The sequence below is a fragment of the Erythrolamprus reginae genome, chromosome 2 (assembly GCF_031021105.1).
Source record: "Erythrolamprus reginae isolate rEryReg1 chromosome 2, rEryReg1.hap1, whole genome shotgun sequence".
Taxonomy (NCBI): Eukaryota; Metazoa; Chordata; class Lepidosauria; order Squamata; family Dipsadidae; genus Erythrolamprus; species Erythrolamprus reginae.
The window spans coordinates 90,990,221-91,017,309 of record NC_091951.1 but is presented as its reverse complement, the minus strand read 5'-3'; the positions used below and the strand labels follow the sequence as shown (position 1 = coordinate 91,017,309).

General features: G+C 41.6%; 1 protein-coding gene across 2 annotated transcripts; it reads right to left on the bottom strand.

The window, feature by feature from the left end:
• Nucleotides 1-818: 818 nt before the first annotated feature.
• LOC139160599 (hyaluronidase-1-like) lies at nt 819-26,804 on the bottom strand. 2 transcript variants are annotated; one of them, XM_070738674.1, is made up of 4 exons: nt 26,589-26,804; nt 10,394-11,423; nt 4,362-4,451; nt 819-1,963 (listed from the first exon to the last, which is right to left on the bottom strand). In XM_070738674.1, exons 1-4 carry the CDS (start codon nt 26,606-26,608, stop codon nt 1,589-1,591), a joined length of 1,515 nt encoding a protein of 504 aa, XP_070594775.1. In that variant the 5' UTR covers nt 26,609-26,804; the 3' UTR covers nt 819-1,588. The 2 variants fall into 2 exon arrangements, with proteins under 2 accessions (XP_070594775.1, XP_070594774.1); XM_070738673.1 differs by lacking the exon at nt 26,589-26,804 and adding an exon at nt 21,433-21,495.
• Between the last annotated feature and the right edge of the window lie 285 nt (nt 26,805-27,089).

Here is a 27,089-nt window from a genome sequence, read left to right as displayed (position 1 = left end):
ATCGCAGCAGCGTCCCGTGACATATCGCGACTTTTCCCCCTTCACTAAACCCGGTGTGGCTGTGGCCGGTACATGACACATTGAGCCCGCAGGCCACGAGTTTAACAGCCCCGGTCTAAAGTACAGTGGTATCTCTACCTAAGAACGCCTCTACTTACGAACTTTTCTAGATAAGAACTGGATGTTCAAGATTTTTTTGCCTCTTCTCAAGAACCATTTTCTACTTACGAACCTGAGCCTCTGAAACTGTAACCAGAAAACACAGGGAGGAGCCTCCGTGGGGCCTCTCTAGGAATCTCCTGGGAGAAAACAGGCCCAAAAAGGCGGAGAGAAGCCTCCCTGGGGACTCTCTAGGAATCTCCTGGGAGGAAACAGGGCCGGAAAAGGCGGGGAGAAGCCTCCCTGGGGACTCTCTAGGAATCTCCTGGGAGGAAACAGGGCCTCCATCCTCCCTGTGGTTTCCCCAATTGCATTCATTATTTGCGTTTACATTGATTCCTATGGGAAAAATTGCTTCTTCTTACAAACTTTTCTACTTAACAATCTGGTCACAGGACGAATTAAGTTTGTAAGTAGAGGTACCACTGCATTCCAATGCTTTTAGTGTAATGGGGATATAGCAACAGAATCAGTATACAGTACAAAGAGAGAAGGAAGACATTATAAATTTGACAGTTCATGAGCTTCATGACAGTTCAAATAGCCATGAGCTTCAACTCATATAAATAAAAAAACGTTCATGACTGATCAAGATGAAAAATATTTCTGGCTTCCAGCACATAGCATTATAAAAGAATGAAGCACCAAGGCACAGAGGGTCACATGAAAAATATTTAATTTTAAAAAATTAACTTTTCTCTCCCCCATTCCTTGACAAGAGAGGTAGCCTGACAAGTACACATATTTACCTACATACATATTTCAAAATAAAACAGCACCAATCACATTTTGGAGGACACCTAGTTGGTTCAAGTAGGAAAGGTTTGTTCCGTATATAAATAATGTGCATAAGATCAGTTTTGATTCAACAACATAGGAAATAACGGTCTTTGTCACAGTTTAGGAAAACGTGCACCTCAAATATTAAGGATGCTTGTATGCTGGTGAGAAGGTCAGAGACTAAAAAGAAAGTTATTGATCGTGTATTGCTGGGACAGGAATGAAGTTCTGCTGGAGAAGTAAACAAAAACAAATCCATGGGATCATGCAACCACCTTCTTGGCTTTTTTTTTTTTAAATCCCCCCCCCAAAAAACTCTGGGTGGAAAATCTGTGTTATTTCCCCAAGGGCTAAGCTTCAGCTCCAACCATCCTTCATCGGTGGATGAGAGATATACACTGGAGAGCCCAAGCAGCCCATCCCTGGTGTATGGGAAGTCCTGCATAGATAGCGAACGGTACCGGGACTAATTCAAACGTGCCAACTTTCCCAGTGAAAAACCACAACAGAAGGACATCCTGGGAAGTCAGGGAGAGTTACAGCAACTCAACAATGCCTCCACCATGCCTGCACTTTTCTTCTCTGTCACACGAAAAGACACAGCATTGGCTTCACAATATTCATATTTATAGCAACCAGTCCAAGTGGCTCATAAATACCTTATCCAAAGTAAAGACAAAACAGTGCTGTAAATGCACCAACTGTCTGCCCACAATCTCACGCTGTGCCCCTTGAAAATGCACCTTTTGCCATCCCATCCCTTGTAGCAATGGCAGGCAAACTCCTTTTCCATCTTGACCTTCTGCTGTTGGCTTAAAGTCCTGTTTGCCAACTCCAGGATGGAGATGCCTTCCTTCGGTTTAGGGCCAAGGTGTAAATAAGTGTCAGAGTCCATTCTCCGGCGAACGCAGCGGCCATGGTTATTGCAGATGTGCCGGCTGCAGAGCTCAGCTGCCCTGGTCACGTTGACAATATAGGGGCCTAAAGTGTTTTTCAGATACTTGTGGACCTTTAAGCAATTGCTCTGTAAGAGAGGGGAACATGTAAAATTAAGAAACATAGCAATAACCGTAATTGATGTAAATCAGGAGAGAAATCTGCCTGCCTGAGGCTGAATCCATTTTAGACTTACATGTTGTAAGCTGCCTGGAGTCCTTGGAGAGGGATGGCATATAAATCCAATCCAATCAATCAATCAATCAATTTTACTAAGGGCCTAAGGAGAAAGTGTTCTCAGTATCTGATTTTCTTCTTTCTGATTTTCTTCTTTCTATTGCTCTTCTATATCTCCTATACCTTTCTTCTATTCCTATATCTCTTCTTCTATTGTTTCATTGATATGTTCTATTCCTATACCTTCTTTTCTATTCTTTCTTAGATATATTTTACTATGAGTATATCCTCTATAACCTTCATCATGTATTTTACTAAGGGTATACCCACTAAAACCCTCATTGTGCATTGGACAAAATCAATCAATCAATAAATAAAGTAGGGCTAGTTCTTTAATCCAGAGGTAGGTTCTTCGGACCGGTTCAATTCTCTTGGCTGCGCCATAAGTGCTGCCATCTTGTTTTTTCCGTCTTCCCATGCGCAGAAACTTTTTCATGCACATGTGACACATACACACATACCATGTTCCAGCACGTGATGGCATGCCCGTTTTTTGCTCTCCCCAGGGTTCAGAGCCTTTCTAAGAGCCTGGGGAGGGCAAAAACAGCCTTCCCCAGCCCCCCGGAAGTCCTCTAGAGGTTTCTGTTTCAAGTCGGGAAACAGGCCATTTCTGGCCTCTGGAGAGCCTCTGGGGTATGGCGGGTGGGAAAGGCCATTTTTGCCCTCCTCAGGCTCCTAGAAAGGCTTTGAAGCCTGGGGAGAGCAAAAAACCCTTGGCCTTCCTTTCTAACTGGAAGTCGACAAATGGAACGTTTCCAGCCCCGGAAGACCTCAAGAGGGTGAGGAAGGCCATTTTTGCCCTCCCCAGGCTCCGAGGAGAGCAAAAAAAGGGCCTCCCCTACCCCCCTCTACAGGCTGGAAACAGCCTGTTTCCCGACTCTCAGTGGGCTCAGAAGGCCCAAATGGACCTTAGCTTGCATGTCCACCGATATTGCTCCATGTGCTACTTGTGGCGCGTCTGCCATAAGTTCGCCATCACAGGTCTATTACTTCAATCTTCCTTTAAAGGCCAAACTCAAGGCAAGCCTGCCCCATGTAGCATTCCCACCAAGGGGAACAATGGCTTTTGGCTGTACCATTTGAAACACTTGGCAGAACTCATATAATGGAATACCTCTCTAAATAAATCTTTCATATTTCTTTGTCAAGAAACTGAAGAACAGACCATAATTATTCCTCGCAGTATCTTACGATCTATGATGGATGTTTAATTTGTTACAGAATAGCTACCAATGATGCAAGACTTGCCACAAACGCCTGAAATGGTATAACCCAGATGCAAGTTGTCAATTCAAAGCAAAGGATAAGTCCAAAGGTGCACAACCAAATGTGGCTGAACTACAATTACCAGATTCCTTCACCATTACCCAGCCTGATAGGGGCTGCTAGAAGATGTAATTCAGCCACATCTGAAATTTGATACCTTGCCTATCACTGGACCAGGTCAAAATATTGTTATTTATTTTTTCAGTTTCTCATTAATATTGGATTTTAAATCTCAGGTGACCCCTTTATTTATTGCAGAAAAAAATATTATAATAATAATAATAATAATAATAATAATAATAATTATTATTATTATTATTATTATTATTATTATTATTATTATTAGTTTTTAGAACAACATGCATACAATGCAATTTGTTGTGAGCCGCTACGAGGCCTTGGAGAGGGGTGGCATACAAATCTAATAATAGTAATAATAATAATTATTATTATTAATAATAATAAATAATTATATATATATCTAATATATATATATATTATATAATATATATATATATAATAAATAATTATATATATATTATTTATTTATAATAAATAATGTAATTATATATAATTAAAAGTAATAATAATAATAATTATTATTATTATTATTACTTTTAATTATATATAATTACATTATTTATTATAAATAAATAATATATATATAATTATTTATTATATATATATATAATATATAATATATATATATATATATATATATATTAGATATATATATATAATTATTTATTATTATTATTATTATTAATAATAATTATTATTATTATTAGATTTGTATGCCACCCCTCTCCGATGCCTCGGAGCGGCTCACAACAAATTGCATTGTATGCATGTTGTTCTAAAAACTAATAGGAGATACAGACATCCTCAGGTTTATCCTCAACTCTGCGGCAAGTAACGAGCAAAAAATGAATTGAAAGAGAAAGAATAAGAAAAGAGGAAAAGGTGTTATGGAACTACATTACCCGGTTCCGAGAAAATTCCGAGTCTCCCCAAAGCACAATGCCATGAGCACCCATAGCTGCAGCCTGCCCAATGGTGTACACCAGGTCTGTCTAGAACAACAAGAAAAACCATCATAAAGAAATTAGTAAGCAACAGGATTTAATCCTCCTTACCCCCTTCTAAATTTTCATTTTTTTATATGCTGTTTCCATTTTTTAACATTTCATTGTCTACTGTACAGAGCAGGGCTTAGCATTGTTAAGACTTGTGGACTTCAACTCCTAGAATTCCTCTTCCAAGCCAAGCTGGCTGAGGAATTCTGGGAGTTGAAGTCCACAAGTCTTAAAGTTGCCAAGGTTGGAGACTTCTGGTCCAGAGTCCCTCTCTGAGGAAGAAAGAACGGGGCAAAAATGTGAAAACAAAATAAAAAATAAGCAAGGAAGAGGTCAAGACATTTCTGGTGAAGCTTGTTGGAAGAAATATCCAGGTCCTTTTCCAAGGCACTGGGAATAAAATGGAGGCTGGAGGCTGATTGGAAGGAAAGGTTCTCTTTATTGATGAAGCAGAACCACCAACCATGTATGATTCAAGGACAGCTGACAAAACAAAGTTTAAAGTGCATGAGTTTTTATACCTTCTGTATGGCTATTCGGGTCATGTAGGGGTTATGTAGGGGTCATAGCTGGCTCTATAGGCCAAAGAGAAAATGCAAATCCTAGGTGTTTTGTCTGAGGTAATTTTGTCAACCTTTTGTTTGCTGCACACCTGAGTTTCTGTCTGGACCCAGTCTTTCTGAATTCATTGTACAAAGACAAATGTATTGTCTTTATTATTGTTGTGAGCCGCCCCGAGTCTTCGGAGAGGGGCGGCATACAAATCTAATAAATTATTATTATTATTACTAAATCTGCATTTCTAAAGGCTGGCTTGGGGCAGGGAAACTGTGGCTGGTTTCCAACTCCCTTGAGACTTTCTTTCATGTCTCCTATAGGGGAAATATTTTATCCTGCCTTTCTAATATTTCCCAAAATATTTCATTCTTTGGGGGGGGAGGGTTTCTTACAATCTCCTGCCATTCACATTGTAAAAATCTGCTTCTAGATTTGTTCCCTAGTCATGTGACCAGACCCCCTTCCCCTCCATGTAACTATTTACAAATCACGATATTTGATGCTGGTCACTCCACGATACTAGAGGTTTTTAAAACTCCTATTTTTTCTGACTGTTTTTTTTAAACTGATCTTATGTCTGAATTCTTAAATAATAAATAAATAGACCTTTATTACAGTCAAAGACCATCAATATAATAATAATTTTTTTAAAGCATCCAAGAACCATTTCAGATTCTTAGAATCTAGACATTTTAGTATCCCTTTGATCCTAGTAGACACTTACAGCAAGCTCTTCCATGAGGAATAACATTCTTAAATTTAAAATTCTTGTTCCAGCATACAAGAAACAACAACAACAAAAATGGATGCAAGTTGTCAGAAAGCATGTACTGCTTTAATAGATGCTTGAGGGGTTGGGTATTTCCTAGCGCTACTAGCAATGAAGTCAATTATCACTTCATGGGATATATTCATTCAGAGACTGGGCACTTATCTGCCAAAGATGCTTTAATTTTGACTCCTGCACTGAACGTGGTCTAAATATCCCCTCTGAATTGCACAATTCTTTTTACCAGGGCTATCAAACTTGTGGCCCGCGGGCAGTGAAGAGCTACCAAACTTTTTACTACCACACTGTGGGCGTGGCTTATGCAAGACACCCTGCATTTTCTTTCAACATCTTTCAGTGCAAATCTAAACAATGTCGTTTGGCGGGACCCAGGAGAAGAGCCTTCTCTGTGGCGGCCCCGACCCTCTGGAACCAGCTCCCCCCGGAGATTGGAACTGCCCCCACCCTCCTTGCCTTTCGTAAAGTTCTTAAGACCCATCTCTGCCGTCAGGCATGGGGGAACTGACACATCTCCCCCGGGCCTATACAGTTTATACATGGAATGTTTGTGTGTGTGTTTGCTTTTAATAATGGGTTTTTTAGTGTTTTTTAAATTATTAGATTTGTTTTTTACATTGTTCTTGTTATTGTTGTGAGCCGCCCCGAGTCTACGGAGAGGGGCAGCATACAAATCTAATTAATAATAATAATAATAATAATAATAATAATAATAATAATAAATCGGGTGCTCTGGGGTGGAGCTCCATTTTTGCTACCCCACTGCGTTCCCCCCTGTCCAGGTACTGCTGCCCACGGGCTGGATGCGTCTGCGCTGGCCACACCCACGCTTGGTTTAGCCAAGAGGGAGTTACAATATGTCACATGACACCATTGTGATGATGCAAATTTAATACCCCAACCTCGGCATCGTTAAGACTTGTGGACTTCAACTCCCAGAATCCCTCAGCCAGCAAAGCTCGTGTGGGGTTTGCCATGTTGAAACAAGGGTTGGGAAGAAGGGTTATTACTAGCACAGTGAGATCCTCCTCCTCCCATTTCCTCCCCCCCCCCACCATGAATCTATGATAATAATCCTAAGCAAGGTATTTCCTCTTCTGTCAATCCATCTCGGTGGGGCTGTGGGGTGGACCACAAAGATCCCTTTCTTTTGCTCCCCAATGACTGAAGGTTCACCTTCTCTGCCCGCTCTTCCTGGTCTACTTTCAACAAGAGGGCCCCCTGTGGATCATTTCCAGCGTGCTGATCCCCCTGTTTACACAAGTTTCTTGCTCCCATCCTGGGCACACATGGGACTCCTCCTCTCTATCTATCTACTTATCATCTGCGTTACAGCCTCCACAATCGGACTGCTATCCCTCTTGAGGTAAAACATACATCCACTACTTTTAAATGTTCCTCTTCTGTTCATTTTTTTTTTTTAAAAGTAGAGCCAGGCAACAAAGCCCTTCTTGGCTTCGCAGAGCTCCCTTAAGTTAGATCAAAGGAGCAATTTGATACAATGCGGTGCCTTGATTCAAAAACTACCCAAGAGACGGAGAGGCATCAAAGAAGCCAGACGAGAAGAGCAAAGCTGCTTTCACTTAGAAATAGCACCTTGCCCCAGTTCAGCTCGAAGGGATGAAAAAGCTCCGGCAGCCAGGAAGGGGTGTCGCTGCTCTTTGGGAAGGGCACCGCTACGCCACCACCTGGGAGTAAAGGCCTCGTTTACCAGCGCCACCAACAGTCGTCCTTCAGCCCTGCACAAATGCAACCCTCTTTCAAAGGCTGAATGAACTGCACGCTGCTATGAAAGGTAATGTGATACATACCGTGTTTCACCGAAAATAAGACAGTGTCTTATATTAATTTTTGCTCCCAAAGATGTGCTACGTCTTACTTTCAGGAGGTGTCTTATTTTTTTCCCCAATTAATTGTATCCTGTATCCTGCTGCAGCAAAAATGCATCCAAACACACAGCCGCGTGATGGATGCGTATTGGATGTGTTTTAAAACTAATTGATGCAGCGTTTGGGGATGCAATTTATGGACAGCAGTGTTATATATGTTCTGTTCAGGAATGTTGCGAAACAAAAGGTCTCCTATGTCTTACTTTCGGGGGATGCCTTATATTAGGCAATTCTATGAAACCTATCCTATGTCTTACTTTCGGGGGTGATTTATTTTCGGGGAAACAGGGTAATAATGCTGCACAATCAACAAATACAGAACCCTTCCTGAGATAACTGGAATTTTTCTGTATCAGCAGGAGGAAGTTTTTTAAGATGGTGAGCATGGGCGATACACCATGAAGTAAAATGTTGAGTGCAGGCTCTGCATTAGCCCCGGGTTGCTCTAGTTTTACAACCTAGGTTAAGTAGTGATCTTACAACTATACGGGGACAGGGGGGGGGTTGTGCTAAAGGAGGGCTGGAAGCAATTATGTGCATCCTGCCCATTTTTAAAATACATTCATTTTTCAGTTATACAGAGTATGTTTTAATCCAAGTGGAATGGCTCACTCACATCCCCCCTTATCATCTCTCAGTGATTCTTATTTGAATGCATGTTTGGCATCTCCCATTCCCAAATGAAGTCTGAAACTTGGGAATCATAGAAACATAGAAGATTGACAGCAGAAAAAGACCTCATGGTCCATCTAGTCTGCCCTCATACTATTTCCTGTATTTTATCTTAGGATGTATATATGTTTATCCCAGGCATGTTTAAATTCAGTTACTGTGGATTTACAAACCATGGAAGTTTGTTCCAAGGATCTACTACTCTTTCAGTAAAATGATATTTTCTCACGTTGCTTCTGATCTTTCCCCCAACTAACTTCACATTGTGTCCCCTTGTTCTTGTGTCCACATTCCTATTAAAAACACTTCCCTCCTGGACCTTATTTAACCCTTTGATATATTTAAATGTTTTGATCATGTCCCCCCTTTTCCTTCTGTCCTCCAGACTATACAGATTGAGTTCATTAAGTCTTTCCTGATACGTTTTATGCTTAAGACCTTCCACCATTCTTGTAGCCCGTCTTTGGACCCGTTCAATTTTGTCAATATCTTTTTGTAATCAAATTCGTTTCTTTTTGCCCTACAAGATGCCATCCAAAGGTAGCATTAGATTGGTGTAACATGTATTTAGACTATAGAATTTTAAAGATAGAAATGATATAAATCCATCCAAAGGTAGCATTAGATTGGTGTGGCATGTGTACTTAGACTATAGAATTTTTAAGATAGAAATGATATAAAACAATACTTTTAGGAGTGACACCATTGGAATATAACATCAGTCTGTCAATATGAGGTGGGTGAGGATGAGAAGCGCTCAGGGAAAAGAAGGAGGAATAGGAAGTAGAAAGTGACGGGAGAGGAGAAGGAGTGGAAGGAAGAAGAAGAAGGGGGAGAGAAGGAGAGCGATAGATCTTCCTCACATTTGGAATACTGTGTTCAGTTCTGGAGACCTCACCCACAAAAAGATATTGACAAAATTGAACGGGTCCAAAGACGGCTACAAGAATGGTGGAAGGTCTTAAGCATAAAGACTTAATGAACTCAATCTGTATAGTCTGGAGGACAGAAGGAAAAGGGGGGACATGATCGAAACATTTAAATATGTCAAAGGGTTAAATAAGGTCCAGGAGGGAAGTGTTTTTAATAGGAAAGTGAGCACAAGAACAAGGGGACACAATCTGAAGTTATTTGGGGGAAAGATAAGAAGCAACGTGAGAAAATATTATTTTACTGAAAGAGTAGTAGATCCTTGGAACAAACTTCCAGCAGACGTGGTTGGTAAATCCACAGTAACTGAATTTAAACATGCCTGGGATAAACATATATCCATCCTAAGATAAAAATACAGGAAATCGTATAAGGGCAGACTAGATGGACCATGAGGTATTTTTCTGCCATCAATCTTCTATGTTTCTATGTTTCTAGATGGAAATAGAGGGCATGTGAAGGAAGACAGGTAGTAGAGAGAGGAATGAGTGGAGGGAAGTAGGAAGAGGAGAGAAGGAGTAAGAAAGTAGGAAGAGGAGATGAAGGTAAAAGTAGAGGGTGGAGAGCACAAGAGACAGACTGATGAATAGGAGTTGAAAAGATATTGCGTTATGATTGACTGAATCAAAATGTATGTATATGTACACTGCTCAAAAAGATAAAGGGAGCACTTGAACAACACAATAAAACTCCAAGTAAATCAAACTTCTGTGAAATCAAACCGTCCACTTAGGAAGCAACACTGATTGACAATCAATTTCATTTGTTGCCAGCACATTCAAGTTTGTACAGAACAAAGTATTCAATGAGAATATTTCATTCATTCAGATCTAGGATGCGTTATTTGAGTGTTCCCTTTATTTTTTTGAGCAGTATATATGTGTGTAATTGATATATTTTAAGGTATGTGTGTATGATATATAAATGGAATTGTGGAGAAAAATAAAAAAAATGCAAAAAAAGAAAAAAAAAGATGCCATCTACACGTCAGGTTTAATTATCACACAGTTCCCCAAAAACAGGCACAGGTTTCTTGTCGCCCAAGAACACTTCTGGGATCAGAACTTGGGAAGCAAAGGTAAAAAAGAGTGAAAGAATCTCACCTGGCTCAGTTCCTTCAGGGTGTAGGTGTAGAATGGCCTGGCATACACAAAAACAGGGAGGGAGTGTTGGACAGAGGGCAGCTCGGCCACCCTCAAGGCCTCGTCCACTTTGGCCCTCACAAACTTCTTCCCTTGAGCGGAAGTTCTCAGGATCTCTTCTAGGTAGATGGACGGGTAGAGGGCCCTGCTGTGCTCCCAAAGCCAAGAGAGGTCATTATTGCGTTGCACTTCCACCGGGGGGCAGTGCCCGGTGAAGCCCTCGAAGTCATCCAAGTAATCATAGTTATAACAGTCAGGAAAGAGGTAGTAGCCCCACCAGCCATCGGGGCGCAGAGATTGGGCTAAGCGGAGAGTGTCTGTCATAAATTTCTGGGCAGCCGTTTCAAACTCCCATTTAGCCTCCAGCTCAGCTTCGCTATCAGAGAAATGGGGGTTCCTTTGCTTGACCAAGAGGAGGGACATTTCCCGGTAGATGTTTTTTTTGTCCCAGTTCCGGATCCACTGAGGCCTCCAGTTCTCCCAGTCGATCACGGCGAGGCCTGCAAAAGAGCGCGAGGGCATGGTCGCGGCGATGTCCTTTTTCATCTTCTCCAGGTGGTCTTTCAAGCTGACATTCTGAGGGCAGCCCCCGTGGACCGCAGTGTGCGGCCCTGTCGTGTTCATATAATACGGATATAAGCCCAGCTGGTCATAGTAGAAGATGGTAATGTTCCCACCCACAAAGGCTTCCTGGGAGTTCACCAGGATGCCGTAGGAGTCCAAATGGAGGGAGACATTATAGGCAGACGCACAGCGAGCGGTTGGGGCGTTCCAAAAAACTAGGAAAGGTTTGTTTTTTACGATCGGAGGCAGGGCTGGTTTCAAGCTGGGAGGAGGAAGAGGAGGAAGAGGAAGGGCAGCCGGCCCATCTGGGAAGAGGAGCAGCAGCAGCAAGAAGATTTGGTGACCCAGAGAGTGGTAGAGCCTCAGTTGGGTCGAAGCCCATTTTAGCACCCAGGCTGAGCACGACGTTCTTGAGTGATGTGCAATCCTGCAAGGAAGACAGAAGACACCGTCAATAGGGCATCAGCCCTGCACTGATCGATGATCGGTCATCAGTCACTCTTTCTAAAATAAACCCCCTGCTCTCAAATGGCACTTTCGTACTTTATAAACTAGTTTTAGCCCTGACGGTCTTGCTGAAGACTCCAGGGTCATCATAAATGCTCAACATTTTGACTATAGATCAGTGATGGCAAACCTTTTTTTTCCTTAGGTGCTGAAAGAATGTGCATGAGTGCTATTGCACAAGTGTGAGTGCCCACACCCATAATTCAATGCCTGGAGCGGGCAAAAACAGCTTTCCCCACCCCCTGAAGGACCTCTGCAGACTGGAAATGGACTGTTTCCCAACATCTGGTGGACCCAAAAGGCTTGTGTTTCATCCTTCCCAGGCTCCGAAGGCTTCCCTGGAGCAGGGGGAGGGTAAAAACGCCCTCTCCCATCCCCCCAGAGGATCTCTGGAAGCCAAAAACGTCCTCACAGAGCCTCTGTGCAAACCAAAAATCAGCTGGCCGGGACACACATGCATGTTGGAGCTGAGTTAGGGCAACGGCTCACATGTCAGCAGATATGACTCCGCGTGCCACCTGTGGAACCCGCGTCATAAGTTCGCCATCATTGCTATAGACCTTTCCAGCAAGCCATCCTTTTATTGGACTTGAGAGCAGCCCAGAGCCCTTCTATAGCAGGGTGCTATAAAAAGTACCATAAAACTCCCTTTCTGGGTGGGGGTGGGGGTGGGGTCAGGGGTCAGGAACACCCTGGGGTTGGATAAGGGGCTTGTAGACAAGGGCATGGCAATGAATGAGAGTGCACTGAAAGCCTTCTCTCTTCCTCTCCCCCCCACCCCCCAGCACAAGAAGGAGTCTGCCTGTTTGCTAATTGCTACTGCTGCCACGGGGAAATTTTCCCCATCCCACTAATTTAATCTGCACTGTAATATCAGCGAATAGAGAAAAGGAAGGAGGAAAGCTAAATTAGAAAATATTCAGAACTATTTCCTATGCTATTTATGAAGGGTAGGGTTGTGTGTTTCAACTTTGCTGCCGAGGTTGTGTCATTTTCTCATTGGTCTTTCTCCGTTGAGATTCCAATCCATTTATATATATTTTAAAAAATAAAACATAAACTCCATATGTTTATATTTAGTATTCGGTGCCTCTGAAAGAGTTATGGAGACAAAGTTCTGAACCCAAAACCCCAGAGGCTACGGTCGGTCCCTGGTAGAAAACGGTGAAGAAATCTGGATGCCGCTTTCCACTCCTGCCTTGACATGGCAAGCTCCTCTTTCCTTATTTGTTTGGGCCAATTCCACCAGGAACTGAGCAATCACATTAACCTCACTCTACATAGGTCACGGAGCAGACATTTAGCGATTGCAGTCCTCCATCACTGGTGACTTCTGTTGAACGCACTGTTCCCCTGGAGATAAAAGATTTCTCAGCCAAAGGCATTATCCATTAATGTCTAGACCTCACTTTAAAAAAAACTAAGTCGTCATAACGCATGCTGTAGTTGTTAACAGTACCAAAGTCTTTGGCTGAGTTTCCACCGACTATTAAGTCCACACACATTTTAGCAATAGCTTGAATTCCTAATAAATTAAACAAGAGATAGAAAAATAGAAGACTGACGGCAGAAAAAGACCTCATGGTCCATCTAGTCTGCCCTTATACTATTTTTGTATTTTATCTTAGGATGGATCTATGTTTATCCCAGGCATGTTTAAATTCAGTTACTGTGGATTTACCAACCACGTCTGCTGGAAGTTTGTTCCAAGGATCTACTACTCTTTCAGTAAAATAATATTTTCTCACGTTGCTTTTGATCTTTCCCCCAACTAACTTCAGATTGTGTCCCCTTGTTCTTGTGTTCACTTTCCAATTAAAAACACTTCTCTCCTGAACCTTATTTAACCCTTTGACATATTTAAATGTTTTGATCATATCCCCCCTTTTCCTTCTGTCCTCCAGACTATACAGATTGAGTTCATTAAGTCTTTCCTGATACGTTTTATTGTTAAGACCTTCCATCATTCTTGTAGCCCGTCTTTGGACCCGTTCAATTTTGTCAATATCTTTTTGTAGGTGAGGTCTCCAGAACTGAACACAGTATTCCAAATGTGGTCTCACCAGCGCTCTATATAGCGGGATCACAATCTCCCTCTTCCTGCTTGTTATACCTCTAGCTATGCAGCCAAGCATCCTACTTACTTTTCCTACCGCCCAACCACACTGCTCACCCATTTTGAGACTGTCAGAAATCACTACCCCTAAATCCTTCTCTTCTGAAGTTTTTGCTAACACAGAACTGCCAATACAATACTCAGATTGAGGATTCCTTTTCCCCAAGTGCATTATTTTACATTTGGAAACATTAAACTGCAGTTTCCATTGCTTTGACCATTTATCTAGTAAAGCTAAATCATTTACCATATTACAGATGCCTCCAGGAATATCAACCCTATTGCACACTTTAGAGTCATCAGCAAATAGGCAAACCTTCCCTACCAAACCTTCCCCTATGATGCCAATCACATATTTGTTTACACTCTCCCCTAAACTTAGCAGTAGCTCTGCAGCTCTGCTATTAATTTTTTTTAAAGCATCTGTTCATTTGATGGTCCATTCCTTTTTAAGGTTTCAGATCAATCTACCATTAACCAGCCATGTAAGAAAGATATCCTCATACAGCAGCAAGTTCTCCATGGACCTATTCAGCCATCTGTGTTTCTATTGGGGTTTATTAATGAATGTTTTTTTTTACTGTTTTAGAAATTGTTTTTATCTGTTGGAAGCCACCCAGAGTCCTTCGGGAGCTGGGTGACATATAAATATGTTTAATAAAATAATAAATAAGTAAATAAATCCATGTTCAGTTTTTTCCCCACACGTGATTCTCCATTCTAGCTTTTTATTATAGAAAATGCCAGGGTTCCTCTAGAGTTGGGCATTGTTTAAATCAGAGGTCTTCAAACTTGGCAACTTTAAGACTTGTGGACTTCAACTTCCAGAATTCTCTGGCCAGTGTAGCTGGCTGGAGAATTCTGGGAGTTGAAGTCCACAAGTCTTAAAGTTGCCAAGTTTGGGGCTCCCTGGTTTAAATCAATGTGAATGTATACAAAGATACATTTCCAGGGGATTACTTGCGACTAGGGTTCTTGCAAACAACAACAAACAGTGTGGATTTAGAAGCTGGTTCATGAACTCCCCCGCCCCCTAATGTTAACCTGATCCTTTATGCCCTGTTTTCCCCAAAATAAGACATCCCCTGATAATAAGCCCAACTGCGCTTTTTAGTGCATAGCAATAAGTCCAAGCGTTTATTTCAGGTTTCAAAAAATATAAGACAGGGTCTTATTTTTAGGGATGCATGGTATCTAGTGAGCCTAGATGAACTAGTAAAAACAACCCAAACCATAAGCAACAGTAATAGGGGATAGCTGATACGCTGATTTTGTTTAAAAAGGCTATTTAAATCAATCAGCCCAAAGGCGAACAATTACCGGTACATACATCCACTAAGATAATAGCAAATGAAAAGAAAATAGTAGATTTTATCAGAACCTGATCTTCAAAATTACATTAGGGAGCTGGGAAATTGTAGCATTCCTTGAAGGCAAGATTAATCTCACAACTCACAAGCAAGCTTGGTTATTCTAAGACAAAAAAAATGCAAAACTTTGAAAAATATCCCAGCTGCCTTTTGGGGCAGCAAACTCTGGGAATAAGTTGTGCCTTCACCAGAGAGGGCCTTCTACTGGATCCAGTCTTTGCTTATATCCCAGGGGAAGTACTTGGGAATCCAGATGTTTCCTTAGTCACTTTATAAACTGCTGGGTTGAGGTTGGGACAAGAGCCCAGGACTCTTTTTTTTTGTCATCCCATCTGGACAATTTTTTAAAGACCAACCTTACATTGGTCTCACTGTTGGATATGTGAATTCATGGAGCCCTGAACCACTGAAAAACAGTGGCACCAATTTAATTCTCTTCCAAGGGTTTTGAATGCTGTTGGGTGAAATGAGGGAAACAATGAAAGGATAAAAATGTTGCAGCAGAAGAACAATTAGGAAAAATGGAAATGGGAAGATGACTCAGGGAGCGCAACTTAACAGGAAGATAAAAAAAAATAAAGCAGAAGAATGAATAGGAAAGGAAATGAAGGCATAATATAAAGAACCAATTTTTAATGTTTTATAATATAGGACAAGTAGGAAGGCCTGTTTCTCTTGCTTTTATGATATCTAGAATCTAAACTACAAATAATGGATCTAATACTAATCAATCTCTTTAAGGAGACTGAGAAGTTAAACAAGGTGAGACAGAAAAACCACAGAATTTTTTGAGCTCTACATTCATCATCTACATGGAGTAACAATGGAGATGCACACCTGGTGGTTATAGAACTTAACACTCAGGACATTCCTTTCGGAGCCTAGACAATTTAGCATGAGATCATTTCTTAATGAAACCTCATTATATCTGATAGGTTTAGACATATTGAGCTATGATGATATAAACAGTGGCTGATTACAGAAGTGATATTATGTCCTTCTTCCTGTCATTCAACTGGGGAAAAAAATGCCCAACAGCTTTTCAGCAGCTCTCTGTGTAAATTCAATACCTTGGGAAACTACACTCCTCCACTCGAAACAGAATATCCTACGAAAATAGATTAACAATCCTGGGCCTAGAAAGCCTAGAACTACGGCGCCTAAAACACGATTTGAGTATTGCCCACAAGATCATATGCTGCAACGTCCTACCGGTCAATGACTACTTCAGCTTCAACCGCAACAACACAAGAGCACGCAACAGATTCAAACTTAATACGAACCGCTCCAAATTTGACTGTAAAAAATATGATTTCAACAATCGAGTTATCGAAGCGTGGAACTCATTACCGGACTCAATTGTGTCAACCCCTAACCCCCAACATTTCTCCCTTAGACTCTCCACGATTGACCTCTCCAGGTTCCTAAGAGGCCAGTAAGGGGCGTACATAAGTGCACTGGTGTGCCTTTCAGCCCCTGTCCAATTGTCTTTCCTTTCTCTCACTTATCATATATATTTTCTTTCTTTCATATATCCTCTCCTCTAAGTTCATTTTTACCCTTATATATATTACTACATGTCTATTTTTCTTCCTATGTATTTGTGTATTGGACAAATGAATGAATGAATGAATGAATGAATGAATGAATGAATGAATGAATGAATGAATAAATAAATAGGGCCAGGCGTTAAATGCAACTCAAAGGTAGCTTTAGGGCAGGTGTCCCCAAACTTGGCAATACTAAGGCTTGTGGACTTCAACTCCCAGAACTCCATAAGTTTTAAGGTTGAAGTCCACAACTCTTAAAGTTGCCAATTTTGAAGACCTCTGCTTTAGGTGAGTGAGTGAGTGAGTGAGTGAGTGAGTGGTTTGTTTGTTTGTTTGTTTGTTTGTTTGTTTATGTATGTATGTATGTATGTATGTATGTATGTATGTATGTATGTATGTATTTATTTGATTTGATTTGATTTGATTTGATTTGTATGCCGCCCCTCTCCGAGAACTCAGAGCGGCTTCCAACAACAGTACAGTCTACAAATCCAATATTAAAGAAACCAGAACACATTAAGAAACCCTTATTTTTTAAAAAACAATCACACAGCTCAACAGACCGTACATAAAGCGGGACAGTGGGGGAATCAATTTCCCCATGCCTGGTGACATAGGTGGGTTCTCAGGAGTTTAAAAAGGCAAGGAGGGTGGGGCCAGTCCTAATCTCTGGGGGGGAGCTGATTCCAGAGGGCCAGGGCCGCCACAGAGAAGGCTCTTCCCCTGGGCCCTGCCAAATGACATTGTTTTGTCGACGGAACCCAGAGAAGTCCGACTCTGTGGGACCTAATCGGTCGCTGGGATTCATGTGGCAGAAGGCGGTCTCGAAAGTATTCTGGTCCAATGCCATGTAGGGCTTTATAGGTCATAACCAACACTTTGAATTGTGACCGGAAACTGATCGGCAGCCAATGCAGGCTGCGGAGTGTTGATGTAACATGGGCAGATCGAGGAAAGCCCATGATTGCTCTCGCAGCCACGTTCTGCACAATCTGGAGTTTTCAAAGGTAGCCCCATGTAGAGAGTGTTACAGTAGTCGAACCCCAAGGTGATGAGGGCATGAGTGACTGTGAGCAGTGACTCCCGGCCCAAATAGGGTTGCAACTGGTGCACCAGGCGAACCTGGGCAAACACCCCCCTCGCCACAGTCGAAAGCTGTGAATCGAGGAGGACGCCCAAGTTGCAGACCCTCTCCAAGGGGGTCAATAGTTCCCCCCCCCAGGGTGATACTGAGTGGGGGGCAAGCATGATCAATGTATGAAAGAAAATCAGATGGATAAATGTGTATTGCTGAAAGACATCCATTATTTTCCTCTCCGTTCAACTATTTAGAAAGAAAATGGTAATTCAAAAACATTGATTCAAAATTATAGCAACTCTTTAATCAGGCTCTGATGATGCAGCTCAACTTCTAGACATAGAAGCTTTGCGCTCTTCCGCCTCTTCCAATGCTGCACCGGGATGTCTTTCAAAGCTTTGGAGCACCCATGTTGTTTAGGCTCTCTCTTTCTCGCTGCGGCATCCACAGAGCCCCCAGATCCCGTTGCAACCCTCTTTTCCTCCACATCAGCCGATTTCGGGCAGTGCGGAAGCTGAGCTGCCTGCCGGGGGATGGCCTTCAAGCCACATGATTGCCCGGCATCAAAGGATGAAGAGCTGGTCCTTCCAGCTCCAATGCAATCCCGACTGGTATTTCTTTCAAAAAATCAGGACTTTTTAAAAACGCTGCTAAAAATCGGGACTGTCCTGCCAACAGTGGGACATTTGGTCACCTTACCATTAATGGAATTGAAGGTAGCAACAGGATTTAGAACTTACTACTGAAATTCAGTACATCCTGTTCAAGGCCAGGACATGGCAATCACACCAACCAACACTCTGCAAAAGCCCAACTGGACATTCTCTCTTCTGTTCTTCAAGTTGGGAACCATACATTTAAGAGGGACTCCGATTGTGCAACTATTATTTCCAGAGGAGAAAATCCCCATCAAGAAACATAGACCAGTGTTTCCCAACCATGGCAACTTGAAGATATTTGGACTTCAACTCCCAGAATTCCCCAGCCAGCGAATGCTGGCTGGGGAATTCTGGGAGTTGAAGTCCAGATATCTTCAAGTTGACAAGGTTGGGAAACATTGACATAGACGGTAGTGATGGAATCAGTTATCCTGAATCAATCCAGCCATTCCACTTTGCTTGATCTATGTCTGAGTCTCTTTCCCCCGTTAATCATTTCCTGATAACTACCAGAATTGGATAATGATTTCTAATCCATCTCGCAATAGGCAAGAAATTCAGATTATTATTTGGTATCATCTTCATAATGATAACTTCACTTCGGACTGGCAGACATCCTCTCCTAGCAATTTGATATACACAGAATAGGGAAAGGAAACATTCTGGAGTAAAAATTTCCATAGGTCCAACCTCACCTCTTCTCACTGGATCTACCTATTTAGATAGAAGTAAAACCACCATAAGTACACATACACCACGAATCCCAGCGACCGGTTAGGGCCTTCTTCGGGTCCCGTCAACTAAACAATGCCATTTGGTGGGACCCAGGGGAAGAGCCTTCTCTGTGACGGCCCCGACCCTCTGGAACCAGCTCCCCCCAGAGATTAGAACTGACCCCACCCTCCTCGCCTTTTGTAAACTCCTTAAACCCCACCTCTGCTGTCAGGCATGGGGGAATTGAAACATCTTCCCCGGGCCTATACAGTTTATGTATGGTATGTTTGTGTGTATGTTTGCTTTTAATAATGGGGTTTTCAGTGTTTATCTTAAATTACCGGTATTAGATTTATTATATATTGTTTATTATTGCTGTGAGCCGCCCCGAGTCTACAGAGAGGGGCGGCATACAAACCTAATAAATAAATAAATAAATAAATAAGATTATATCTCCAACTCACACAAGTAGTCCGGAAGGATGCTGCGGTTGACATTATTGAAATCTACTGAAATATTTTTATTTAATTCCATTTACATGGCTATTTATTTTCCCAAGGTGACTCTGGGTAGAACAAAAACACCCAATATAAATAACTAACAAAATAAATAAACACAAAAAGCAAAACATGACAACTGAACTTCCAGATACAATGGTCATCCATGAGAGCAACTAATGTGGTTTGTATATCATGCCCAAGTCTGAATTCAAAGGTCCAGATAGTTTATATCCTCCAGAGCCCTGTACAAATTTAGCTCCACTTTCTTAATACCCTTCATTTAAAAAAAAAGACTTAAGAGATAGGTTGATAACTGTGTAGTTTTGTTGCATCCAAGAAATTGCTACACCTGTCCTTTTTAAGGATCCTTGGCATCTCTCCTGCCTCAAACTGTTCTTGTCTACACTCTCAGTCCTCTCCTGGCTATTTTAATTAGCAATGTAAGGCAGGGGTCCAATTTCTAAGGGACAGGAATAAGATCAAAGAGGTCATTATCCATTTTTGGTTACCGATTCAAAAGCTTCCAGGATAGCACCATAAGACTTTATTATCTGTACAGTAGATTTGTGCATTTGGTTTCCAACTCAAAGTTAGAAGTCCAACTCAACTTGGGAAACACAAATCATATTAATCTACTTACTTATCTCCCCCTAAAGGACAATGGATAACATTCTTTAGATACAGTAAAAGATGGAGAAGTACCTTATTTTTTGGAGTTTAAGATGCACCTTTCCCCCTCCTCCCCGAAAGAAGGTGGAAATGTTGGTGCGTCTTATACACCGAATACAGCCATTTTTTAACTCGTGAAGCTCCGCCTCCACATTCAATTTTTGTGAGAAATGGGGCTGTTTTTGCAAAAAACAGGGCACACAGAGGGTCTGGGAGGGCAGCAGAGTGCTTCTGGGGGTTTGGAGAGGGTAAAAATGCCCCAATTTTTTACAAAAATGGGAGCGTTTATACTTTTCCCCAGCCTCCAGAGGCACTCTGCAGCCCTCCCAGACCCTCACAAAAACAGGCCCTTTTTTCACCCATTTTTTAGATAAATGGGGCACACAGAGGGTTTGGGAGGCCTGTAGAGTGCTCCTGGGGCCTGGGGAGGACAAAACCTTTTTTTCTCTTACTTACCTCTTTGAAATCTTGGTGCATCTTATATATCGGTGCATCTTATGGTCTGAAAAATACAGTATTTGCGCTTTGCCATCTACCTTATTGCCTTTATTGTCCACCTTTTGGTTTTTACTCATTCTAGTTGCATTCACATTCTATAAATTTTGACCACAAACTGTTCACTTTTTATTTCCCCAAGTTCCTTAGTCCACAAAAGACCTTCACGGGATTTGGAGTGCAAGGGAAGATCCTATTAAGTATTTCTCTGTTCCAATGGTCAATAAAGTATTGGACAGAATTGAGAAATTTCTCAAACTCAAATCAGTTGAGTAACTTGCTGGATTCATTAGATCAGTGTTTCCCAACCTTGGCAGCTTGAAGATATTTGGACTTCAACTCCCAGATTTCCCCAGACAGCGAATGCTGGCTGGGGAATTCTGGGAGTTGAAGTCCAGATATCTTCAAATTGCCAAGGTTGGGAAACACTGCATTAGATATCAGGGTGAGTTTTAGTGTCTCCATTATCTCACGGAAGTAATCAGCCCATGACAATGGACTGAAGGAAAAAACCTTCCAGAACCAGATCACTACATGTATGCTCCAAGGTGAATACCAGGTTTAAAATATGGACAGCTTTGCCAATCAGATCAGTGATTACCTGAGACAAATGCACGGTTGTCATGATAGACAGGACCTCTTAGATTCCCTGATCCCAGGGAAAAGTGGTTGAACACCCAGTACTAAGAACCTGGGCAAATCTACAAGTACCTTTACCAAAAGATTAAGAGCTCAGTCAGAAATGCTGCTGTGTAGCTGGGATAACAGCAGTACTTACATTTCCGTTACTGTGTAGTGGGCTTCAGTAGGCAAAAAGCAGACCATAATAGACAAAACAACATTTGCTGACTGAAAACTGGAACTGAGGAACAGGAGACAAATGCCTGTAATTTACACTCCAGGCCCACAGGGCCTTAACCAATCATAATCCCTGAGAAAGCCTGCCCGGATATGAGTTTTCTAAGTTTCCCTCCTTAACAGTTAACTGGATTAATGGTTAGTTTCACTTTAGCAGGCCTTAACACAACTAGATATTCAATACATAATACATATAACCAGCGAAGGGCTACCAAACTTTTTACTACCATATTGTGGGCGTGGCTTATGCAGGACGCCCTGCATTTTCTTTCAACATCTTTCAGTGCAAATTGGGGGCTCTGGGGTGGAGCTCCATTTTCGCTACCCCACTGAGTACCCCCCCAACAGTCCAGGCAGTAGCCCACCCCTGTATATAACTAGCCAAGATTCCACATCCGTCTATCTGTGAATCAATGTTCCTTGTAACTGTGAGGGTCCCTTGATATGCAATTGCCACACCATCTCCCCTAATCCACCTCCCCCAAAGGAGAGCAAATCCATGAAACCCAATTGGGAAGATCACCATGAGAGGAGTCACCCTTTCTTCCTCTAAGCTGAGATCAGTAATACATACAAGGTCTGTCCTCTTATCCATGATTGGACAAGTTAGTTTTGTTCCAGGCAGACCTGACATTCATTAGCAGCATCTTGAACATAATGTGTCTTAGCAGTTTCCTAGTTAGAAACATAGAAACATAGAAGACTGACGGCAGAAAAAGACCTCAAGGTCCATCTAGTCTGCCCTTATACTATTTCCTGTATTTTATCTTAGGATGGATATATGTTTATCCCAGGCATGTTTAAATTCAGTTACTGTGGATTTACCAACCATGCCTGCTGGAAGTTTGTTCCAAGGATCTACTACTCTTTCAGTAAAATAATATTTTCTCATGTTGCTTTTAATCTTTCCCCCAACTAACTTCAGATTGTGTCCCCTTGTTCTTGTGTTCACTTTCCTATTAAAAACACTTCCCTCCTGGACCTTATTTAACCCTTTAACATATTTAAATGTTTCGATCATGTCCCCCCTTTCCCTTCTGTCCTCCAGACTATACAGATTGAGTTCATGAAGTCTTTCCTGATACGTTTTATGCTTAAGACCTTCTACCATTCTTGTAGCCCGTCTTCGGACCCGTTCAATTTTGTCAATATCTTTTTGTAGGTGAGGTCTCCAGAACTGAACACAGTACTCCAAATGTGGTCTCACCAGCGCTCTATATAATATATAATTTGTTTATGTATTTGTTTGTTTTGTCAAGTACATATTGTTGGTATACAAAGATATAATAATATTTATGTAAATGATACTAGTAAAAAGAACAAACATTAGGACAGGGGACGGAAGGCACACTGGTGCACTTATGAACACCCCTTACTGACCTCTTAGGAATAGGGAGAGGTAAACAGTGGATAGTCTAAGGGTAAAGTTGTGGGGGTTAGGTGATGGATGATACTACAGAGTCAGGTAGTGAGTTCCATTCTCTCCCCCCCAACCCAAACTGGCATTGTATGCACTTCATATAAAAAATGCGTACTCTACGTATTTTTCCAAACAATATAATTATCCAATCCAGTTTTTCTTATGTTGCACCTTTCTAAGCAGCTGGCTTGATGACTGTTTTCATTCTCCAAACGGGAGGCTAAAGCGGAAAGAACAGCTTAGCATCAGATCAGGCCATTCAGTGAACACAGAGCTTAGCAAAGTCCTCAAGAGATTTCCTGCTCTGGACTTGTGCTCTTAATATTGCATGTGCCAGCTCACTTAAGTTGTAGAAGTTTGCTGGAAGAATCTGGCATTAGGCCCAGAATCCTCTGGCAGACAAATTAACAGGCCAGATAGGAAACAAGAAGGGGCAGAGATATCTCTCCTTTTCATGGATGGAATGTGTGACATGACGTTCAAAAACAAGTTATCCTTTAAGGCAGAAGTCCCCAGACTTGTTTGATCTGGAATTAAGAGAATGTGCCTCTTGGGGAAGAGGTTTTTCCCATTTAACCCATTGTTAAAAATCAGGTGGGGTACAAGCTGCAAATCCTACCTGTAGAATTCTAAGCGCACAGCTGAGAAACTTTTAAGGCACATTGAAGGAAACTTTTTCTTCTCCTGGACTTGCTGAATTGGCAAGTCATGAAATGTCAGTCATGCAACTGACATTTCTATCTGATTAATTCATGCTTTTATTCCCGTTTTACTCTTTTGTAAAAGCATGAGTATCTAAATGAAACACTAAGTTAGAGAATTTGGTTTCTAAAGATGCTGCGCCATCATATATTTCAAAATACGTTTCTATTTGTTAATTATAAAGTTCTTGGGAAATTATATCAACCTGAACGTATTGTGAATTTGCAAATAGGAATGGCTTACACGGCTATTTGTGGCTAATCTGGAAAGGCAAATTGATAGTGCTTTAAATATTAAAAAGTAGTTGTAAACTCAAAAAAAAAAATCCAAGAAGAAAAAGACAGGAATTACAGCGGTTCGAGCCCCTCTTATTCCTTTGCACGCATGCATTTGTTCATGCACTTCTAACCAAAACAAATATTGCTACAGGGAAGCAGGAGAGCATCTGCACAATTCATTAATTTGAAATAAAGTTTGTATTTTGTTAATAAGCGGGAGACAAACGGGGTTGGGGAAATAGTTTTTTGAGTACAGCATTATTTAATAGAATCAGAATCAGATTGGTGGCATAAATTTCTAGCACAAATTCTATATTTGTGTACTTGGAAGCACCTCAGCATTTTATAGCGTATAAGCCAAGCCATCTAACAATTCCTCCTTTCAAGGGCACCCAGAATGGCTCTTTCTGTTCTAGCTACGTGTAGGCCTAGAGAGCCAATGGGAACTTTCCTCTAGATGCTAGGGGCCAGGTGCCGGAGGGGGCCAGGTAGTTGTTGAGACTCACGGAGGATAGAAACTTTGCTGTGCTACAGATTTTGACTGTACCTTTCCCTACTACCCCCACCCTTACTACGTACATTTTAAATAACAAACCAACCAACAAAAACCAAATGCACCTGCTAGCCACCCATTGGTGCCACATATACTTTGGCTTCAAACAAACATTTCAAGATATAAAATGACCAAGTAACCATTCTACAGATTGTGGCCAATTTGCAAAGGCTCAGGCAGAGAAAGAGATTGTACAATTAACCTGCAATAGAAACTTGATTCTACTCTGGTAATCTTGGGACAAACAACTAAGGGGAGGAGAGTTATGTTTCAGGAACTTTATCCAGCCAGCAACTCAGCCTCTTACATGCTAATGTAAGTTCTTGAGCAGATTTGTAGTTCTAAAGTTGAAACAGGGGTGATTAAAACTGATTTGTGTTCATGACTATTACTGTCCAACCCATATTCTGGGAGAGAAGAGTTGTCCCATGGGGCTGATGGTTCATGCAATTAGCACTGATGGCTTAGAAGTGCCCTTCTGATCCATATGGGAGATTTATGGTCCACTTCATTTGAGGAAACTGTGGTCTCAGCATTATGAACAACCATGGATTTTTCAAACTGAAAAGCCAGATGGAAGTTCAGGTCAGGCCTTTCTAGATCTAACCTATTTCCACTTAAATCTCTCATTTTTCATGCAGCTTTTGACTTCTCACTGGACATTTGACTGAGCAAGTCGCCTTTTTGAACCAAGACTCTGAAAACTAACAGCAGCATATTGGAAGAAGGTAATATTGGATATCTAGGTCAGCTTAAGACAAAGATGAAATTAAAGAATAAGGTGCATTTAAAATTTTTACTAAGAAAATTACTAACCTGCCCTGTGACACTCTGGGCTACATTCTGGCTTCTAAAAGAACAGGGGGGTGCAGCCAAAGTGAAGCAATGAAACCTGCACAGCCTTCCCCAAATCAGCCACTTTGTTCTGTGGTTGGTAGAATTACACAAATTAAAACAAATTAACTAGCACCCAGAAGATGAGTAACAAACATTTCTATTTATTCCTTTCCCCACAACAATGCAGCATTTACTCATAGTCTACTCTTGCTATTTTCTGCCCATGTGCAATTTTGGGTTGGATTTTATCCAATTTACACCTGTTTTGAAATAAATGCTAGAGAATTCAGAATGTTGAAAGTGAGTTTCCCTTTTTATGTGAATGTTTTTTTAAAAAAATGATTGCATCAGAACTAGTATATAAAAACAGAATTAGAATAGAATTATAATTAGAATAGAATTAGAATTAGAATTAGAATAGAATAGAATTCTTTATTGTCCAAGTGTGATTGGACACACAAGGAATTTGTCTTTGGTGCATATGCTCTCAATGTACATAAAAGAAAATATACATTTGTCAAGAATCATAATACGAAAATAAAAATCTCTCTCTCTCTCTCTCTCTCTCTCTGTACTTAAAGCAAGTTGTTTAACAATTTAACAAGATAGGCTTCTTTAAGGCAGTGATTTAACTGAAATTCCAGTAGGAAGGTGCATAAGAATCCAAAGGCAGTAAACTATCACTATGTACTAACACTGAGTAGCACAAGTAACAGCAGAAAAAATCCTGTTCCTCTGGGCAGAAAGAACAAAAGCCAAATAGAAATAAATAGAAATATAAATAATAGAAATAGAAATAGAAATAAAATAGCGACAATAATAGGAGGAAACTGAAATGTATCCTGCTTGGGATTCCTGTAGTAAGAGGCAAAGGGGGAAAAGGGCAGGGATTCACTCCAGGAGGAGAGACAAAGCTTCGGGCTATTTGCAGCATCCCATTTCCTAGGGCTCTTTTTCCAGCCCTGTGTCAGGGCAAAATTTCCTCCCCACCATCCAGCTTGCCACTCTTTCAAGAAGCAAGAGTCAGGGAAACGTGCCATGAGTTGAACCGGTGGGCATTCAACCAGCTCAAAGGCCAGGGCGAACCTCATGGAATCCAAGCCAAACGATAGCCTTCCCCTTCCTGGTTTTAAGCTGCAGATTGAAATCAGGTGAATCCTGGCTCTTTCCCACGCAGCCCAGCCTGGACTGCTTCCCTCCTCCTTCCCAGAGGAGGACAATGCAAGGAAGGGTTTCTAGTAGCATGCAAGGGAGGAGAAGGGGGGAGAGAAGAGAGAGGGACCCACCTGAAGAGTTTTGCAGCCATAGGACTGAGCGTCTGCTTTCCCGGGCTTCCTTGAAACACTGTGCCCACTTTGATATTCTGTCTCTCTTTCAATTCAGGCTGAAGCCTGGAGTATCAGGGCACCTGCTAAGCCGGCTTTCTCCGTGGGTCTCTCTGGCTTGGACCAATCCCCTTTTCCCTCAGGCTGCTCCAAGAGCCTCCTTGCCTGGCACCTAGATTCCCATCAGCTACGCTTTGCCCATCCGTTTTATGCCAGGACCCACCCAGGAGACCTTCTTTAACTGGGGAGAAGCGAAGAAGAGGGAAACTACCTGTGGCTGCTCTCCCCTGGCCCCAGAGTGGTACGATCCATGTCTGGTGCTCTTGTGAACAGCTGTGTTTATGTGCACCTCCTCCAAGCTAACCTCGTGCTTCGTTGCGGTGCACGCCTCATGTTCATTCAGTCGGACAGAAAAACTCTTTACTACGCCCGGCCCCATTCAGGGACTCTCTTGCCATTTGC

What these genes read in the sequence shown, in the direction of transcription:
- LOC139160599 (XM_070738673.1), bottom strand. Translation starts at nt 21,479, where the DNA reads ATGGTCTGCTTTTTGCCTACTGAAGCCCACTACACAGTAACGGAAAT. An exon ending in CACTACACAGTAACGGAAAT is followed by an intron (nt 11,424 to 21,432) that starts GTAAGTACTGCT and finishes TCTTCCTTGCAG; the next exon opens with GATTGCACATCACTCAAGAA. An exon ending in CCCTGAAGGAACTGAGCCAG is followed by an intron (nt 4,452 to 10,393) that starts GTGAGATTCTTT and finishes TTGTTGTTCTAG; the next exon opens with ACAGACCTGGTGTACACCAT.